This window comes from Balaenoptera musculus, chromosome 2 (genome assembly GCF_009873245.2).
Source record: "Balaenoptera musculus isolate JJ_BM4_2016_0621 chromosome 2, mBalMus1.pri.v3, whole genome shotgun sequence".
NCBI lineage: Eukaryota > Metazoa > Chordata > Mammalia > Artiodactyla > Balaenopteridae > Balaenoptera > Balaenoptera musculus.
This window is the reverse complement of record NC_045786.1, coordinates 146,235,274-146,256,474: the sequence shown is the minus strand read 5'-3', so window position 1 is coordinate 146,256,474 and position 21,201 is coordinate 146,235,274. Positions and strand designations below refer to the sequence as shown.

At 47.5% G+C, this 21,201-nt stretch overlaps 1 protein-coding gene across 1 annotated transcript in view; it reads right to left on the bottom strand.

The window, feature by feature from the left end:
* Positions 1-21,201, bottom strand: part of RGS6 (regulator of G protein signaling 6) — a 583,949-nt gene that overhangs the window by 33,195 nt on the left and 529,553 nt on the right. The window contains 2 exon segments of the mRNA XM_036844242.1: positions 13,370-13,406; positions 13,408-13,554. Of these exon segments, the coding sequence (XP_036700137.1) occupies positions 13,370-13,406; positions 13,408-13,554 (184 nt within the window).

Sequence of the window (21,201 nt, the reverse complement as noted above, 5' to 3'; positions counted from 1 at the left end):
GCTCAGCAAAGAGGCTGGACTGGTCACTAAGGACCTCTTCCTCGGGTACTGTTCCCAGGGGAGGAGGAAGGGGAGGTAGAGACTTCTCCTCAGCTGGGGGCACATTTAAGAGATACCTGGCCAGACTGCTGGTGCATCCCAGAGGAAGCTGGGTGATGACGGTGGCTTGCCAAGACCCTCCTCCTACCCACCTCAAAAGGAAGTGAAGGCAGAAAGCAAGAGTCACCTTGGTGGCACGTGGATCCCTCTCTGGCCATCTTCAGATGGACCATATGCAGACCTATTTGGGCACCAAATTTGGGCATTCTTGCCCAGATGCCCCCATATTTATAAAAGCGGGTGCAGCCCTACTCGTGGGAATGGGGCCACTGCAAGGAGCCCAGTGAAATGAAACACTGGCTTCAATCTGAATCTACTTTGATGATCCAGATGTGTGCTGAGTTAATAAACTTAGTGGGAACACATGTCGCTGAGTGTTCTTCTGCAAATTTCAGACAAAAATCCAGCCCACTCTAGTTTAAGCTCCTTGAGGGAACAATGTGTTTTTAATCTCTTATATGTGCATAGCGTCCAGCACAGGGTTAAATGTTAGTGGAATTTATGTTGCTTTTTGGTTCACTGAAATGCTGGTCTGAGTCTGCAAGTAGTGAGCAAGTTTGCAGGCTCCATACTTGTTTTAGTTTATGATCAGATCCTGCTCTCTGTATGGAAGCAGAGTGGGGATCACACTCAACTCAAAGGAGGTCCCTATGTGGGCATCTTGGCTCAGCCCTAATGGCCTCAGAGCCCAGACTGAGGGACATCATGGTCTTTGCATTTGTTGTCTCTTTAAAGTGGTCTAACACTTACATCTTAGGTACAAACGTTAACCCAGAGAGAAAATATCTCGCTGTCTCCTTCTTCTTGTCTCAGGCATGGCTTCTGTCTGGCCCACAGAGCCAGGTGGCTCCTGAGTCATCTGGAAAGGCCTGGCCCTCAGGCCTGGACCCTCTCCAAACCCCTCTCCAAGGCAACAGGCCCATGCTTCTTGTTCTGACTTCTCAGAGGAATCTAAATCCCCAGGTATATCTCACAAAATACCCCCTGCTCCCCCAAGAAGAGTAAGGAAACCTTTCCCAGCCTAGCCCTTCTGGCCTTGGCAACAAATTTCACCCCTGATCTAGCTAATTCCTCCAGCTCATCGTGGACAGGAAAACCCATTGAAAGAAAGAACTTGTCAATTGAGAAAGAATAGGATAAAGCAGATGCCTCAGCATTTGATCTCCAAAATATTTGTTGAGCATCTCCTAGGTGCCAGGCACTGTATCAGGCACTGAGAATACAGCATCACCAAGACAGAAGAGGTCCCCGCTGTCAGAAAGCTTAGATCTCATTGCATAAGGGCGTGCGTGATCAGTTGAGCTGAGGGATACAAGGAAGAAGAGCAGGTTCCGGGTGCTGTGAACGGGCATAACTGAGGATGACCTACCCTGACAGAGGTGGGGAGTGGTTATCCCTCAGCCAGAAAGAGCCTCATCAAGGTAGGAAGAGCTGAGCAGACAGGAATGTGTCTCCCAGGTCCTAGTCTGGTCAACCAGAGCAAGAAGGACAGTCCAGGGCCGAGGAGGCAGGAGCAGCAAGCAGTGGTGGCCCCCTCTCTGGGCGGGGTGGGGGCAGTTGATGTGGGTCAGAGGGGCAGTTTGGGCACTGCTCTTGCCCTCTCTATTCACATGCCAACCTGGCAGTTTGTTGCCAAGGCCAGAGCCAAGGTGAGGACCTTGTGGGGACAGAGTAAAGAGAACAAGGCCTGTTGGATGTGGGCTGCATAAGGCAGTCTCACTCTGCCAACCTCGTTGCTAGTCCTTGGCCATCATTATGACCGTCTCAGATTACCCTGTAAGGAAACAACCACCAAAACAACTATAGCATGTGCAAGGCATGGTCTGAGCAAAACAGAATCCAAGACCCTCTGCAGATCCCTCGTGCCCCCCACAGGGCCCGAGGCTTCAGGCCCCTCTGGGGTCTCCTCTCCCACAGCCTGTGGATCCAGGACTCTCCTCTACCCTCCTCTCCTCCCCCAAGCAAAGAAGTGCAGCCTTTGATGTACCCAGTTATGGAACTCTGTGCTTTCTTCCTCGCCAGCTTTGTCTAAGAAACACAAAGACAGTAAACAGGGGGTGGGGGAACGGAGTGCTGAGGTTTTTCTGGGAATGAGAATTAAGATAGGACTCAGGGTCTTTGGCCAGTTCCCAAATGCAATGAGTTTATCACTGCCAGGGACAGCAAGTGTACAAAGCTCTTGGCAGTGACCCCTACTGATTTATGAGGGGTTCTGGTTTGTTTCCCCTGCTTTGCAGACAACCAGTCTTAAGGAAAATGTATATCCAGAGTCTGCAGAAAGCAGGAGAGCCACTGGCAAAACCAGCGAGCGCTCACCGACAGAATTCCTAAGGGCCAGAGAGAAAGAAGTTTGCATTTCTCTTCTTTGCTTTTTCTTGTCTTTTCTTGTTTTATTTCCCTCCCTCCCTCCCTCCCTCCCTCCCTCCCTCCATCCCTCCCTTCCTTCCTTCCTTCCCCAGACCCCTCCCTCCCCTGCTCCCTCTCTCTTTCTAAAAAACGGATGATTGAGTTGATTGTGAACAAGCAGAACTATCAGGGTCCACATCTGCCTTCCTGACATGTAGGGAGGCACCTGCTCCAGGGAGGGTGAGGATGGTTCTCCATAGGTAGAGAAACTGATGCCCTAAGGTCCTAAGTCATACTGAACATCTTAGCTACAATTCCCAGTGGGGGGAGGGAATCACACCCCACAGCGGTTGACAGTTACAGTACATGGATGTCACCCTGATGAGACACTCCACCCTCATCCAGGGCCAAGCCCAAGATGGGAGCTTTGCTTACCTGGGATGCTAAGGCAGAAGCAAAACCAACGAACCATGGGCAAGATTTTATAATAACTTTAAATGGAATGTAATCTATAAAAATATTGAATGACTATGTTGTACACCTGAAACTCATATAATATTGTAAATCAACCATACTTCAATAAAAAAGATTCAGAAAAAAAAAAAAAAGCAATGGAGAGAAAGAAAAAAAAACCCTAAACTCAAAACGACTGGAATCAGTGGAGTCCGAGACATATGCGGGAGGAGGAGGGAGCGAGCAGCGCAAGCTGTCTCAAAACCACACCTGCTACAAATCAATGTTTTGCAGTGAGGGTCCTCATTTGGAAATCTCCTTTGTTTTCAGACAAGACACGGTGGGCCTCACAGCGCTGGGGAAGGTAATCAGACAAATGCCTTGGGCCCCAAGCATGCTGGAGCAGTTAGACTACTTCAGAACACCCTTATGTCCTCCTCTTTGCGGTGGGTTCCTGAAACAGCTACGATCTCATCTCCCAGCTTTAGAGCATCCTTCTGGAGTGGCAGGCCGCTCAGCTGGAGCATTGCACAGCTGCCAAGAGCTCTTCTTGGGATTTTCAAGTGTCCTGTTTTTCTTCTGCAGATGTATGTGTCTCTGTCCTCTGTCCTCTTGGGAACATCCAAGCTTCCTGGAACAACATCCAGCCTTTGGGAACTGTTGGGTCCCTTGTGGTCCCTTGAAGGAAGATGACGCTGTGGGGCAGGATGTGACATTGCCGCGTGAGACGCTGGAAGGGGGGCTGGGCTGGGGGCCAAAGGTTTGGATTCAGGTCCCGACTCTGCCTTTTCCAGCTCCGCCGAGCACACAATTAACCGAGGAAATACAAGGGAACACATTAGGAAAACTATACACGTGTAAAGTAATGACGATAACTGGCCTTCATGTTGGGACTGTCCTTGCCAGGGATGACGTGGGAAGGAGACCAAAGACCAGAAGGTTCCCGGGGAGGAGGAAAGGTGAGCGGAGTCCAGCTGTATTATTTCCATTGCTGTTGTTGTTTGCTCTGAATCAGTGCTTAGGTTTAAACAACCCCATTTCACAGATGCGGACACTAAAGCTCTACAAAGTTGAGTGACTTGCCCAAGCACAGAGCAAGGATTTGAGCCCAGTGTTCTGTGACCCCGAAGCTCACACTCTTCCCTTGGTACATGCTGCTGTTCATGGTCCTTGAGTTGGGGTTTTGCGGGAGTCAGGTTCTGTGGCTGAGACAAAGTCCTCAGCGTGTGGTCAGCAGAAGCGTCAGGGGCCTCCTCTCAAGCTTTAATCTGAGTCATCCCAGGGGTAGATGCAACCGCCATTCACCATTCCCTTTCGGGCACTGTTCACCACCACGTTGTCAGTGACAGCAACGGCCATGTCTCCCAGGGTGACACAGGCTCTCACCTCCCAGATCATGTACAACTTGCCTTCCGCACCAGAAGGGAGGGCCAAACTGGCAAAGCTCTGAGGGCTGACCGGGCCCCTGGGAAGTCACAGGCAGCAAGTCTGTGTCACAGAAAGTCACCCAGAAGATGCATGAGTCTCACCTTTCAAGAGACTCTTGAATATCTTAAACCAAAGGTCTTCAGACCTTAGGCATGGTTAGCTGAAGCCTAAAGAAAATTAACACTTTTCTCATCATGGGTCCTTCAGGAGGACAGAGGGTGGGACTGCACAGTGGTAGGGAATTGATGGGGATCCTAAGTCAGTATCTGCTTAATAAACATAGAAAAGACTCACTTGAGTGAGTACAGACGCTCACTTGAGTGAAAGACAGCAGCTTGTCCTCATGGATGCAGCTTTGGATGACCATCCTAGGATCCTGTGGATCTTTTTTTCCAGGTTTTTTTTCCTTCTTTTTTAAAATTGAAATATAGTTGATTTACAATGTTGTGTTAATTTCTGCTGTATAGCAAAGCGATTCAGTTTTATATATATATATATATATATATATATATATATATATATATATATATATATATATACATTAAAAAAAATATTCTAGGATCCTGTGGATCTTAAATGAGAAGCCCCCATTTGGATTTCTTTGTCCTTCTAAGTGGGACATGGCGGACACTGTTTCCATGGAACGCAACATTCGAGTCGTAAGAGAGTGTAAGAGTGAATTATCTTTTGCCTTTACATTGCAAAGCATCTGTATAAACATGTTTAATTTAACTGGCCAAAGGGCACAGTATTTTGATGCCGTTCAATCCCTATTCTTAGATAAGAGTAGCTTCAAAGACAGCTTTGCATATTTCCTTTCACCTACCCAAATACCATGGGTATTAACTTAGACAAATGTTTCCTTCTCCTCTTCAAGGTCATGGGGCTTGGTGCAAGAAATCTCTGCTCTGAAGCATCAACAAAGAAATTTTGGAATTTAGTTCTCTGACGCCTTCTCTTCAAGAACTACTCGTCTGTGTGGTAATAAACAGAAACCGCTCACAAACAACTGATTTGTTCTTTTCAAAATGCATCCCTCCCTCTGCTGCTCATTTCCCTAAAATAAAACCACCCACAGGATAAAATGAGTAATTCCTGGAGTAAGCAGTGCCATAGCATTTTTTATTAAAATATGTCTGGCCTGGGAAGTCTACTAGGAAATGCCCTCCAAATGAGGATTAATATCAGGAAACTTGGTGTAGTCTTGTGACACTGGCACACAATGCCACCACCTCCACCACTAGGGCAAAGATTAACAGCCTTCACCAAGCTAGGAAGACATCTGCTTCTGAGTAATCTGGGGCAAATGTAAACGTGGGCACCACTGGACTCTGGCTTTTGAACAAAGCAAATGTTAGAGGCCTTGCATTCCTTAATCAAGTTGCTTTTAAACATCTAAGTTTAGGTAAGAATAGAGACTTCTGACTAGAGGCTTCTTGACTGCTCACTGTGGGTGTAACTTGATGGTGTATTTCTCAGCTCTTGTATCACCCTGACCTCATTTTGACCTTGAGGTTGCTCTTTGATCACTCCACGCATAGATGATGGCCAAGCTGAGTTTTGGTAACTTAGATTGGGGTCTGCTTAAGAGGAGAGCTTATGTGTCTGTATATTCCCAGAGCCTAGAACATCTGGCCCTTAGTGGATATTCCAAGCTTTGCTGAATTGGCATACTGTAGAAATTGGATTTAACCAGTATTTATTGAGCACTTACTATATGTGCTCCCCAAGGTTGTGTGGCAAGATTTTTCAAAGTGGAAAACCAAGGGACAAATGGCCTTTTATTTATTTATTTTTTTAAATGATACGTACAGCTGAGAGTGTTATCATTCTGGACTGAGTTGTCAAGGAAATTTTTTTATTTAAACCAAAACTGTGTGCAGAGCATTATTTTAGTGTTGTAGGGATTTATAGAAGGTAAGGAAGGCCAGATGTCTGCTCCCAGCAAAGAACTTAAAATCCAGAGGCTCTGGAGGCCAGACACTGCAGGTACAGGTCTGGATGGGGCATCTCAGCAGCTACTGCAGGTCAGGAAAGCAGGGTGGCTTGGACACGTAGGAAACCTACATGGGAACCTGCAGGGACCAAAGTCAACAGGCTGGATTGGTCCATCAGATTCAACTGTCAATCCCTTTGATGGACAGATTTCCAATCCAATCCAATCTCAGTGAAGTGTTTTCTTAGGCCTGTTTTGTTTTATCTGTAAAGAATGATGTGCTCTTGGATAAGCTGTGCCCAGTGGCAAAAAGCCATCTGGGTCCCTAATATCCTTTGCAATTTCCCTCAGAGTAGAACTTCACAGCCCACAGGTCAAGGTCTCCCAACTCGAATGGGAGAATGAATGTTCATGAAATGGATGGATGGGGAGATGGACGAATGACTGAAGGGATCCAGTGACACAGTCCTTGGAACAGCCTAGGATACTCTGAGACTTTTAAAATTGAAGCCACTGCACCAGCCAGCTGACTCCGGTCTCCCTCCTGCAGCCTGTGGAGGCTCTGGAAAGAGACGAATGCCCTAAGAGGAGGTCTTAGGCCCGAGATACTTCCTGTGGTTTCATTCTCTCCTCCAAAAACCTCCAGCAGAGCTTCGGACTACATGCCCCGAGATTCAGATCTCTCAGCTCCAGCTTGCTCTGCTTACCACCATTTGATTCCTCCTCTTTCAGCTCTAAGCCTTCAATGTTTTCCTACTGTCTTCAGAGTGAGAAAGTTCAAATTCCTTAGGAAGACACTCAAGGCCCCCCAAATTTGGCTCCTACATACTTTTTATTTTTGAATTTCCCCCCTAAGAACCCCTTCTAAGAGCAGACCCTTCTGGGGAGAACTCATTTTAGATCTAGCTTGGAATTATGAGACCTCAGGGAATACTAAAGCCATTAATTTTTGTGAGTTCACACATATAAGTATATAGCACTTTACTTATTCAAAGAATTTTCAGTGCTATTAGCTCATCTGATTTCTAAAAAACCCTTAGAGGGCTGTAGAGAAGACATCATCCCCATTTTACAGAGGAGAAAACGAGGGCACAAAAGGTCAAGATCCTTGCCTGAGACCACATAGCAAGTAGGTGGCAATGCAGCTCCCACGGATGCCCCAAGATTGAGAACAGAGAATTCAATCCCTAGCATAAAGAACTGAGTCCTTAAAAAAAAAAATCATGGCTCATTTTTCTTTTATTTCTCCCCTCACGAGGCTAAATCCGTGAAACTGGAACAACACAGCAAACAGCTGAGGGCTATGGTCACAGCCCACAGACCTTTATGGAAGATTTGGTCTTGGCCCAAATTTTCAAAAGAGCCAAATGGATTGGCAAAACACAAGTGCAAATGCTGGGCCCATGCTGACAGGGCATCTTGTGAGATATTTCCACAGGAAGCAAACACAGGCAATTAACTTTGCTGTAACAATGCATGTGGTCAAATAAAAGACAAAACCGTACAAGGGAGCCTGCACCCCACCCCCAGTCCCCATTTCAAATGAATGCATAAATCTCGCTGAGCCTTCACTCTGGCTACTGACCCCTAATAGCAGGACATATACTCACATGTCTATTGGCATTTTGACCACTGTTGGTTGGCTTCTGAGAACCGTGTGACCGGCTGAGGAAGCCACCCCAGAGCTCCTGATCCCAATGGGGGGATGGAGGGGGGCGTGCCAAAGGGCTTGGGTGTTACCATTCCCACTTCTCAGATGGGCAGACTGAGGAGAGTAAGCTTAAAGGACTTACAGGTACAATCTTACAATCCTAGACAAAGCATGTGACTGAAACAGGATCAGAGCCTGCTCCCCAGCTTGGGGACCTTCTCTAGGGACCAGAGTTTCTCCAGGTCTCTGCATGACAACCAAGCCCTCAGCTCTAATAACGCAGGGGCAGTGTGATCTGAGCTGCAGACTTGACCAGCAAGTCGGGAGATCGGAGAGCAAGTCCTGGCTGGGTCTTAGCCTCCTCTCCTTACCTGGAAACTTCTAAGTCACACCCGTGCAGCGGGGGCAGGCAGCAGTGCTGGCCAGGAGGGGTAAGGCAGTGCAAGGATCATGGTACTGGCTAACTTGCCCTCGGCCGGTTGGCTCCGTAACACTCAACCTTGATGCAGAAACATTCGCGGAGATTGGTGGGTTGCTGTTACTGCACCAAGATGGTCTACTCTAACCTACTCTCCCATATAAATGAAAGATTAAACACTCCCCAGTCTCTCTGTCTTCTATCTTTCTGGATTTGTTGAAGTGTTTCAATGATTTTCATGATATATTGTTCAGCACAGCGGTCTCAAACTCTGTCTATTTCTTTATGTTATGTGAACTAAGAATGGTTTTTATATTTTTAAGTGGCTGAAAAAAAGTCAAAAGAAGAATAATATTTCATGAACAATGATAAGAAATTGAGCTTTCAGGGTCCATAAATAAAGTTTTTCAACACAACCATGCCCACTTATTTATGTATTTTACATTGTTACACTGTTACAGTGTAGCTGTTTTTATATGGCAGAATTGAGTAGTAGTGATGTAGATCGTATGACCCACAAACCTCAAAATTCAAACTATCTGGCCCTTTACAGAAGAAATTTAACCTTTTAAATCAACTCTTAGTTTAGTGCAAAAGGCAGGCTACAGAATCACCCTATTTGCATAAACACTCTATACACATAAGTTGAGAGAAACAAAACACTAGAATAGGGGTTATCTCTGGGTACTAAGGTTATATGCAATTATTTGAATTTTTTCACCAAACTTCCTAAACATAAAAGTATAAGAAAAGAACATTAATGACATTAAGGAAATAATATCATAAATATCTTATCTTACTGTGAGCCAGACACTGTTAGCTGTTGACACGCTTCATTTCACTTCATTCCCTTTCCACAGTATAGGTACCCTTGTATCTGTGTTCTACAGATGAGGAAAAGAAGACTCAGGGAGTTTAAGTAACTTGCCCAGGGTCAGAGTGCTAGTGAGAAGCACTCTGTATACTTATGATGAAAACACACTTGAGAAACAAAAGGGGACAAGCTGAAAAGAAATTGGTTTAGGAAGAGTACTTTATTAGAATTCAGAGAATCTCAGTCCTAACAGACAATGAGGAGGTTAGAGATGCTTTGGGATCCTCAGTAAGGAGATACAATGTATTTGGAAGTATGTACCTGAAAAATGGCAGAGAACTGTGCTAACGAAGGCTGTGTATCCAGAAACATGTCAAGGCACAATGTGCTGACTTCCCAAGTTTCCCCATCAAATATTTCTTGACTTAGTAATAACATGAATGTCAGGAAGAGAGGACTGGTTCACTAAACTATGGTACTTCCACACAATGGAATACTATGCAGCTATTAAAGAACCAGGCAATAATCACATCACTGCTGTTAGTTGGCACTGCGATTTTGAGACTGCTCTGTGGTGATGCAGGATAAAGCAAATAACATGAAGTACTAATGCTATCATCTATGGCGTCCTTGAGAACCAGGATTCTCAGCATAGAGAAAGGTGACACAGACATAAGAAAGAAGAAGTTAAATGAAATCCCCTGTAGTTTTGAGTTTGAATGGAAAGTATCAGTATGTACTCGTGATGTATTTTTATCAGAAATAACAACTACCTATTTCCTAGCTCTGGCCACTGGAAAGGCCTGAAAATGATGACCAACCCAGGAAGAATGAGTGCCTCTAAGTGCCCAAATTATGGTCTCTAAAAACCATTTCCCCCTAAGAGGAACCAGCGATTCTTAGAGAACTAGCTGATTCCAGGTCTGGGGAATGGCCTGGATCATCTTAGTTTCCTTGGTATTTGAATGACATCAAAGACTAGTAGGGTCATGTCAGAAGGAGCCAACAGGGCAGAGATGGCACAATCCAAGCATTGATAAAAATAATAAACAAAATGGATAAAACACATCAAATATGTTTAAACCCACAGGTTTACAAGGATACTAAAAGACACACACAAAAAAAACCCCTAATTGGTCACCATTAGATGATGACAGTAAACCATTCATTATTTTTTAAATTGGCAAATAAAGGGAATGAATCAAACACGTATTCCATCTTTCCTATGTGAACTGTATTACTAGATAATCAAATGGTAGATGCATTTGATTATTTGTATTTCAGTTAATAAATGAAGAAAGAATGATAGAATTAGAACAGCATTTTGTAACCTCTAATTAACTAATGGATTTAAGCAATAAGCATCATAGCTGCTAAAACCACAAAGAGAGACAACTAGACATCATGTGCCTTCTGACAAGACAGCACAGCACAGTCTAGGAAGTAGTTTTGCCCAGAAAAGTCACACTTAAATCTGATTAAATACCTAAGTCAAATTACCAGTTTACAGAAAATGCAGATGGTAGAAGGACACGTTAAATAGTACCACAGGGTTGCAATCAGAAAAATCCAGACGGTGGAATCTCTCCAGCACAAAGGATCCAATTTCTTCATTAAATAAATTGCAAGGGGTTGGGGGGTGGGTGGGGAGGACATAAAAGGAACCCGTAGATTACGAGGCACTTAAAAGACATGGTGATCTACTGTGATGTGCAGGCCTTGTTTGGATTCTGATTTTGAATAACGATTTTAAAAAGGCATTTATGGAACTACTATAAATTTGAACACTTGCACGACATTTGATGATATTAAGAGATAACTGCTAATTTGTTAAGGCATTGTTGTAATGTTAAGACCAAAGGGTCAGTTTCTCTTAGAGATGCATACCTAACTATTTACAGTGAAATGATACAGTCTTGGATTTGCTTTAAAACAAACGGTGAAAAAGTAGGTGGGGACACAGATAAAATGAGATCAGTCTTGTATAGATGATTGCTGAGTCTGGATGAGGGTCCACAAAGGTTTGTTGTTCTATTCCTTCTACTTTTCCACATGTTTACAAGTTTCCATAATAAAACATGAAAATAAATCCTTCCTGATGTCATGATCAGAGCAATAATACTGGGCAGGGAGCATCATGGTTCTGACCAGTATCCTTTTTCTCATGTCTCATGAATAATGGAGAGTTGAGGTTTTGTGCTTTAGACTGTTCATCTGGGGAGCTTCTCCATCCATCCCATGGGGGGTTCTCCATCACCCATGAGCTTCTCTGTCACCCATGGAGCTTCTCCATCATCCATGGAGCTTCTCTATCACCCATGGAGATTATCTACTACCCATGGAGCTTCTCCATCACCCATGGAGCTTCTTCATCACCCATGGAGGCTTCTCCACTACCCATGGAGCTCTCTATCACCCATGGAGCTTCTCCACTACCCATGGAGCTTCTCATCACCCATGGAGCTTCTCCACTACCATGGAGCTTCTCCATCACCCATGGAGCTTCTCTGTCACCCATGGAGCTTCTCCATCATCCATGGAGCTTCTCTATCACCCATGGAGATTATCTACTACCCATGGAGCTTCTCCATCACCCATGGAGCTTCTCCATCACCCATGGAGCTCTCCACTACCCATGGAGTTTTCTCTGTCACCCATGGAGCTTCTCCACTACCCATGGAGCTCTCCATCACCATGGAGCTTCCTCCACTACCCATGGAGCTTCTCCATCACCCATGGAGCTTTCTCTGTCACCCATGGAGCTTCTCCATCATCCATGGAGCTTCTCCATCATCCATGGAGCTTCTCTATCACCCATGGAGATTATCTACTACCCATGGAGCTTCTCCACTACCCATGGAGCTTCTCTATCACCCATGGAGATTCTCCACCACCCACTGAGATTCTCTATCACCTATGGAGATTCTCTACTACCCATGGAGCCTCTCCATTACCCACGGAGTTTTGCCATCACTCTCCTCACCACGACATGTCGCTATGTGCTTGGGACACATACACACACATACAAAAATCTATTGGAAAAAAAAAAGATTTCTTATGACTTAAATATTCTGCTTTGAAGGTGCAAAGGGTGTGAGGGACTTCCTAAAGCAAAGTCACTGAACTCTATAGAACCAAATCTACCTGGCACAGGTGTTCAGTGGAGCTCATGACCAGGGGGAGAGAAATGATAGCTGTGGTGTTGAGGTTGGTAGGTATTTCCATTCTGAAGTTCTGAGCAAATGACAAGGCAGATCTGGATGATGAGACACTGGCTGTGTCCTCATGCCATTACCTGCATCGGCGACTGTTTCCTAAATTAGGTAATGTCTGTGGGAGGGCAATCTCACTAAATTCTCACCTGGGGACCCTACAAGTGAGAGAAATGAAGAGGTCGAGGAGACAAGAGCAAACCTTAAGCCCTTTCACGGAGTGTAGGATGGCGGAAGGAAATAAAAGTTAGGAACCAGGAAGTGAGAAACGGGTCTGATGCTTATCTCTAGAAATGGCACCTCCCAGACCTCAAGTTAAGCTTGCTGCTTAGGGGGCTTCTGTTTCTTTCGTCAGCCTCACCAGCATCTGTGTGGTAACTGTGCTTAGCACGGTTGTGAGTTTCCCTCCCTCAAACCACCAACCATGGGTCCCTTAAACCCTAGAGCTCATCCTGTTGAGGCACTTCATTTATTGTGACACTGCCCATTTCCTGGTCTTTCTCTCCCGCTAGCCTTTAACTCCCTTGAGGGCAGGGGCTTTGGGCCTGTTCCTCGTGGTATCTCATCACATGGCACAAGGCTCCCCGGTCCACCACAGGGTTGGGGAGTCACTGTGGAAGCAGTGCAGGGTGGTGGTTATGAGTGTGGGCTTGACCCCCGGCCCTGCCAGCTATTGTTCCCAGTTTGCCAATGTTGTGCTATGGTGTCCAGATTCTACTATGACTTACTACAGGACTTCAGGTTTTGTAAACACTCTGAGGTTTTCCTGGAAAAGATAACACATATAATGGTAAATTTCTATTTCTATTTAACAATGTACTCATCTAGGAAAACAATCCTCCTGGAATTTTTTTGTGCACCTACCTGGAATGGTCTCCACTGATGCCTTATAAATAATATAAACCTGAAATTGTAACTACATACAATGCCTTGGATGTGTGTTAAAGGGTGGGGGTGGTGGAGTGGAAAAGTGAACATCTTGGGACAGAACTATTCGACTAGATAAGCAAACCTGGGCATCTTCGAATGTGTATCTCCCTCCATCTTGACGTTTGACTGGTTATCTCGTAGCTGTGAGAATCCAGATTGATTGCACTTGGGGCTCCGGGGGCCAGAAACTCTTGCCAGATTTCTTCCACCCTCTTGGCCACATCTTGTAGGGGTTGTTTCTTGAGATCTTGGACAGCCAACCAGAACCTGAAATGGAAGCACAAAGACAGTCTGTTCCAGGGGCTTAGTCAGTAGCTGCTCTGCTGGACAAGGTCCCAGAACTGACCTCCCATGGCACTCATTCTGCTGCATCCCCGAGCCTTCCCAGTGGCCACTTCACACATCACGAAGGCCGCAGGGACTGCTGAGAATACAAAGGCGTTCCATTATTGCACTAAATGCATGTTAGAAGATCACTGTGCTTCTGATTACCAAAAGAGATTTCTCTCCTCTACATCAAGGTTTCTCAGCCTCGGCACTATTGCCGTTTCGGGCTGGATAATTCTTTGTTGTGAGGGCTGCCTTGTTCATTGAAAGAGATTTAGCAGCAATCTTGGCTTCGACCCATCAGGTGCCAGTGGCATCCCTCCCCAGTTGTGACAACCAGAAAATTTCTGGACATTACCAAATGTCTCTGGTAGATAAAATCACCCCTGGCTGAGAACTACCACTTGACATAGATGCCATGACACAGACAATGTGAGTCCCTTTGCCATATCTGGTTGGGATCTGGCAGCATCCAAATGAAGGAAATATCAAAGAAGCAGATAGAATCTGGGCGTCATTAAGAATATTCGAGCTGGAAGGACCCAGTCATTCATATTATAGATGGAGAAACTGAGCCTATTTGCAACATCACTATCAGGCATGGTGCTTGGCATATAGTAGGTGCTCAATAAATGTCTGTTGGAATGCAGATGGGCTCATCTGGAACAAAGCTGAAGGGACATACGTGGGGAACCTCTCTACCAAAAGATTCTCCAGGGATCACTGGAGAGAAAAACCTCGTGCTCACATCCATATTTGCCTCTCACAAATCCCTCAGCAGCAGCGTGGTGTTGGAGAGGTGGGCGTGAGCTGTGAGCTCTTTCCTGCTGAGAGCAGCAGTAGCCAGGGCCAAAGCTTGGACAACAGCTCCCTAGGTCATGAGGATGGTTCCCAAGGCATCCCTGGAGAGGGCTTTCAGCAGGACGCAGGTCTGGGTGGCACATTTCGTGCCCTGTGAACAACAGAGTCCAGTTTCCCCATCAATGAGACATGAGGACAGGCTCCTGGCTATGTGGTTCCCACAGTCATGGGTATCACACCTACTCAAGTCAACAAAACGGCAGGGACAAGAGAAGCTGAACCACGACATGGAGGAAGGTGCATTCAATCTGTCATCGAATTTCGCCCACAGTAAGATGTACGCTTTTTTTAAAGGGTAAGCATATTTTTCTGTCGCTGTTCAGAGAAATGTCTGTGGAGCCAAGTGCATGGCCTAAAGGTGCCACCCAGTGGCCAACTCAGGTAATGCAGCTCCATTTACACAAGGACAGAAGACTGGAGAGTGTGTGTGTATGCGGGTGTGACACAAGCTCTGTGAGCTCCAACTCTCCCACTGATTTGCCATTAGTGATTCTAACGATCTCCCTGAAGAAAACCCTCATGGTTCCCTCGCTGGTCCTGAAGAGGGAGAGGCGGGGAAGGAGACAATCACTTCACTCAACCAGAAGATAAGGAAGTTCTCATCCCTGCTGTGCTGCTGTCTCGGAATTGCTGTATCTTTCTGGGTATCTCTCTCCTCATGGCACAGTGGGTACAAAGCAGGTGGAGGGGTACGTGAGACAGGTCTGGTCTGAGCACTTCCTATCCGGTGTAACTCTGAAATGCTTTCAGGCCCCGTGGGTGGGAGCCGTGGAGGGACCAGCAGGGCGGCCACAGGTTCAATCCTGGGCCACTCTGATCCCTCAGAGCTCATCTCTTCCTTGGGTGGCCTGGGCGGAAGCTGCCTGGGGTTCCTGCCACTGCCATCTGCCATCACCTGCCCTTCAACACCAGCCGTCTGTCTTTCTGCCCCAGGTCTTTGGTGCTCACGTCCTCTGGCTACCCAGGGAGAGGGAAACTAGTGGCTCTTTAACCGGAGTCTGGTGGGCAGGGGGTAGAGTTTGAAGGGGGCCGTTAACTGTCCAATTGTTCAGATGGGTCTTTGAAACTCAGCTGGGAGTGGGTCTCCTCCATCCCCCTGGACGTTCCCTAGGTTCCTTGGGTCTCTCTGTCCCCCCACTAGGTCTGCCATGAAATGAAGGAGGTGGCCAAGTATTTAAAAAGATGAAAATGGTCATCTGGTGATGACAGTACCCGTAAGGCTTCCTTCTCCTGGAGGACCGTGTTTGATGGGCAGGTAAAATTTAGGACACCAGCCCTAAAGAAAGGAACTGGTGTTGGTTTTTCAGAGGACTGGAAGGAGGGCTGACGGGCAGCTCGGTGAGTCCTCTGCAGCCCCAGGGAGCCACTCGGGCTGAGGCCCGGGCCGCAAGCAACTTCTCTGGGTCAGTGTCCTTCCCAAGACCACCAGACCCGGCAATTTCTCACACAACTGATGACACCTGGGCGATTTCCTGCCCCCCTCAGTCAACGTCATGTGGGCGTCACCTTCTGTCACCTTCTGTCCCTTGTTCCAGTCTGCTCTGAGGAGCAGCTCTGGGGAGGCCCCGAGGACCCGGCAGCTTCTGAGCGCTGCAGGCTCCCCGCGGCCCCTGAGGCCTCAGCGTCCCTTGGGCAGAATGAATTGGGAGCCACATTAATGCACATCGCTCAGCTGGGTATAGAGAAGGTCTGGGGCGGATGGAAATGGAAATTTCTTAATCAAATTTAATAAACTTTTACATAAAAAATTAAAAGGTTCCCTTTATCAGATAAAACCAAGAGTAAAAAAAGCATAAAAAGAAACAACAGGCATGCTGGAGGACAGGAAAGAAGAGGCAGAGGAGGTGGGGGGAGAGGAAGGGGAGGACCGGGGACGACTTTCCCCAGACAGCAGTTCCCCTCCCTGCACGCACGGGGACCCTCTCAGCCCTCTGTCTGCCTTGGAGATGACCTGTCTTATCCCTCTCAGCCCTCTGTCTGCCTTGGAGATGACCTGTCTTATCCCTCTCAGGTGACAGCAAACGTGCTATCACAACAGCACCCTGACCTCCCATGTGTGTTTACCATCACTGGCTTCGAGGAACCTTTGTGTCCATTAGAAATTCAGAACAGGCTCGGTTTGTATTTGTCATCTGTGAGCCCGCGGGCCTGAGCTGGGGGCTCTGATCCCCGGCTGCCCGGCCCCCCTCCCCTTGAAAGAGCCCCCGAAGCTCCGCTCCCACATCTACTGAGGATGGGAGGCCCACTGAGGCCTGCGCGACTTCTGCCCTTATCAAAAGCCTGCAGGTACCGCTGCTCCGCCAGGACACCAGCAGGGAGCAGGATGCCAGCGGCGGCGGATTAGTGCCCACCCTGCGCTAAGCCTCCGTGGCTTCTTGCGGCAGAAGGGCTGTCATGACTGGCAGGCCGTGAGGACACGCGGGTATCAGGGAGACCACCTGTCCTGCTTTGCGGGAGTCGGCAGAGTGGGGGAGCCAGCCCTATGCCAGCGTGTGATCCGTGTCATTGTCTTAGGAATGCAGGTGGCAACTGGCCTTCGCGGGGAGGCAGCCTGGGCTCAGACACCCCCGGCGCCAAGCAGCAGGAGATGGGACTTGAGGGCGGTCGGGGGCTGCCCCAGGGGGCCTCCTATCTCCTGCAGGGCCGGGGTGCTGACAGGGAATGGGGTTTGCTCCCCAAGGCTGGCTGCAACAAGGGGGACCACGCAGCGGTTGGACGCCCTCTGTCCTATCAGGAGGTCTGGGCAGCCCTTAGTTCCTCGCTTACCTATTTTCTCATCAACTAAGATTTTCATGGATTAGAAAAATTCAGCTTTTAGTTTGTTCCCAGGGAAAAGCCAACTCCGCGCAGAACGAAGGGTTTCTGTGCCCTCTGCTGGTCAACAGAGACTCAGGCACAACAGACGCCACTTGGCTTAGTCTCTGGTTGGGCTGGAATCCCACCACCAGCAGCACCGCGGAAGCTGACTGATGTTCGCCAGGCAGTGGCTGAAATGCCACAGATTGTCCCAGTGTTGTGTGAGCACCTCTGTTCCCATGAACCATGTGTTTGGTTCGTGGGGAACACTGCCAGGCCTGGACAACCTTCCGAGGTCTTCCTGTGACTCGGGGCAACTGTGGGAGATGGGAGCGCTCCAGGCCAACCTGGCGATTCTCCTGCGCTCTCTTTAATTGCTTCTCCCTTCAGCTGACACTGTGTGGGACAGGGATAATCAATCTGCAGGTTAGAAGAACAACCACATTCTCTCAGGAGAGTTACAGCTCATAAAAAATGTACGGGGGACGCTCTTTGCTGCAGGTTTTGATTTTTAACTCGTGCCCTGCTGAGTGGCAGCGGGTGTCAAGCCAGGTAGGACAGAGATTTGCGCACGGCGGACGGAGGGGGGCAAAGGTGGCAGGGGGCCCCTGTCACCATTCTAGGAAAACACACAGAGAAAAGAGAGGGACCAGATCACTCCCTGGGACTCCCTGCTTCAGAACGGGGAGGCCCCACCTTGGATGCATTCTAGAGGCCCTGAGCAAACAGCTGTCTCCAGGGGGGCCCACAGAATGGAGCCCCCGGCTCGGCCCAGGGTGCTGCAGGGAGCATACAATCACATGCTGTGCTGTCTGCAGCAAAATGCGCTGGTCATGCCCCCTCAAGTGCCTGGAGATGCCGGCCCCCCCCTCACCTCACAGGCTCACCCCAAAGAAAAATGATCAAAGGGGACGTCAACTTACACTGTATGATCACATATGTAAGACATCTTTCCTTAATGGATCCAGGGTGACCTTTCACTGTGGTGAGAGCAATACCTATGTCTCTTTGGAGCTCCTCTGCTCTGTATTCTGAAGCTCTGGTATAGTTTGAACCACTTGGTTACTTAACTGGCAAAATTTTTCTAGGTGTCCCGCAGAAGTGTCTTGCTCTAAGTACCCCTTTCACTGGAGAGATGCAAGGGAGTGCGGGAGGACAGATGTGGAGAGGCCTTTGCAGTGTATCTAGTTGAGTTCTGGTCAGTCTCTCTCTTTTCCTCCCCGGCTCCAATGCCAGATGCCTGGGCTTGACCAGTCCTGGGGAGAAAGGACAACCCTGGGGTGGCCAACACCACAGATGAGCGAGGCCCTAATGTTGTGCCACATGGCACGGCTCTAGGGACCGCCCTTCACAGGGACCAACAGCAGAGATGCACCTGCAGGGCTGCTCGTGGCCGCCCTGGACAAGGGGTGAAACGCATTCAGCTCTGTGCCCTCAGGACCTGAGTCACGGTGGGTGCCAGCCACTATCTGTGGCCACAGGAATGACTGCAAAGGGAAGAGGAGGGAAGTCCTGGTTCTTGTGACCAAAGAGTCCTAACGTTGTGTGATTTAAAACCAAGCTTCCTCCCATATATCCAATTACGCTGAATATCATAAAAGTAGAGTTTGGGCTTGCAGAGAGGATTTTAGAAGCTCTTGGGCTATACTTTTTATCTCCAGCTGTTCTATTTCCTTTATCCGCTCTCCTGTCACAGATCAGAGGGGACCCTCTTTAAGTCTGGATTTATGCACCCACGCTGGGGGTGGAGATTAGTCCCTGGCACACTCACGTGCACTCACACGCATTCTCTCAGCCAGGACTGAGCAGAGCCCTCCTGGCGCAGGAGCAAGGCGCTGGTGCAGGAGGTAAAGCAGGATGAGGTGCTGAACACCTGCCAGGGGGACACTCCTCCGTGCGCTCCCAGCCTGAAATGCACGGCGGATTTCATGGCCCTGGCTATGCTCAGACCGGGCAAGGCAGCGCTGAGTCAGCAGATGCTCCCGCCCTGGGGCCCCTCGCGAGGACCAGCACCCTGTGGTCATCCCTCAAAGTCTCTGCAGTGGTGCAGGTGGCTGAGAAATAGTCAGGTAAAGGGGGCCTCTATACTGCTCCATCTTGGGGACCTGGGGGACAGGGATGAGAAGGGGACATGGAAAGGGCTCCCAGGGGTGGTTCATGGGGACCAAGCCAGGGGTAGGACCTGGGGCTGAACCGGCCACACAGAGTCTGCCTGGGCGCATGATGGTGGCCACAGGGGGCGTGGCTTCCCACGCAGGACCCACCTGCAGGCACAGTCTGGGAGGCTGGTCTGAGCACCGTCCCGATAAAGAGTTTTAGAGTCAAGTCTTCTGTCACGGGTACTCAATAAGAAACTGAAGCGCAACTCTGTTTAGTACAATGTCTCAGCACAAGGAAAGAACTCTTCTGTGTCATAGCCTGAAATCAGATATTCAACCTTATCTGGTTTACAGCGGGCACATGGCTGCCTGGAAAGGCATCGCTATTACAGTTAATCGGCATCTACACGTCCTCCCAGGACTTCGTGGTGTGGGAGGGTCCCCCTGCCACATCTTTGGTCTCAGCGTCTTCCAGCGTAGAGCAGTCCCCCTCCCTCTTTCTTGTCTATGTCAGTACCTTGTATACTCTTCAAAGTCCAGCTTATGATTTGCCTACTCTGGTTTACACTCATCTGTCCCTTTTGAAAACACTTCAAAAATGGTTCTTAGAGTTTACACTCATATATATTCATTTAATGATTTAAGAGTTTCTTGTGTCTTTTCTTCAAGGACCTACAAATTCGTTGCAGGCAAAGATCACGCATCTTGACTTTCTCGCATCCCTTAGCAGACTCTCGGGGGCTAGGTACAGGATAGGTGTGTAATAAATATCATTTGATGGATGTACGGGACCGATATGGTCTGTAACTCTAAATAAAGAACATGGATTTTGCACACTGACGCTGGAGCAGACAGTCCTTTGCCCACAGCGTATGCTCTTTTTGAAGTAAAAAAAAAAAAAAGTAAAAAATTTATAAAGCCACTCTTTGGAAAAATGCCATTGGAAGATGGGAATTAACATTGTGTATAAAAGAGAGCTTGGGGCCAAGAAAACACTGAGATTTCCCTCTTATCCACTGAGAAGCCACTACTTGGCTAAGATCAGTAAGGGTCTTAGATAAGTCACATTTACTATATGTCTCTGTTTCTATATCTAATACAGTGAAAGCCTGTAAACCACGTTACCAGATTTTTCATTTTTCATCTTTCATTCCACTTACAATGGGCCCCATGTTTTGAAAGTTTTCATTTTTTCTACTAAACAGTAACTGTAAGTACATTAGACATTTCCCCTCATCTTGATTAGTCATAGACCAAAAGAAAAAATCAGATGTTCTCATGGGCATCAAGTGACCAGAGTAACCACTACATGGAGTTGCTAGAATTCCTCCCAAAAGGAAAAGCATGTTTTAATTAGCTTTTACAGTTATGTCTCCAGGTCTTGAATGATATTTACTTTGACTTTCTGAAATTCTGAAATGAGCCCACTGACCGCTCTTTCTTCTGGTTAGCCTGTCCAGTATTCAGGACCTTGGACTGGGAAGTTTTGAAGGGGATGGTCTCTGAGCTGCCTTTGCACTGTGGATTTCCATGGTTTTATGGTTTTAGTTAATGGACAGCGTCATTAAATCCATTTGACCATTGACTTATTATTGGAGACACGTTTCCAATAGCTTGAAAGCACGTCATCTGGACTTAAAGAACAAAAAATGCTGGTATTGGTCAGTGCTAATCTGGTGATAACAAAGCTGCACATAAAGTTTGTTCTCTGTGTCAACCTTAGCCAGATTAACTGGAATTTGAATCTGAACCATAACATCTGATTGAGAAAGGGAGGTGGAAAGAGAGACTGATGATGCAAATTTCTTCATATATGCTCTGCACACAACTC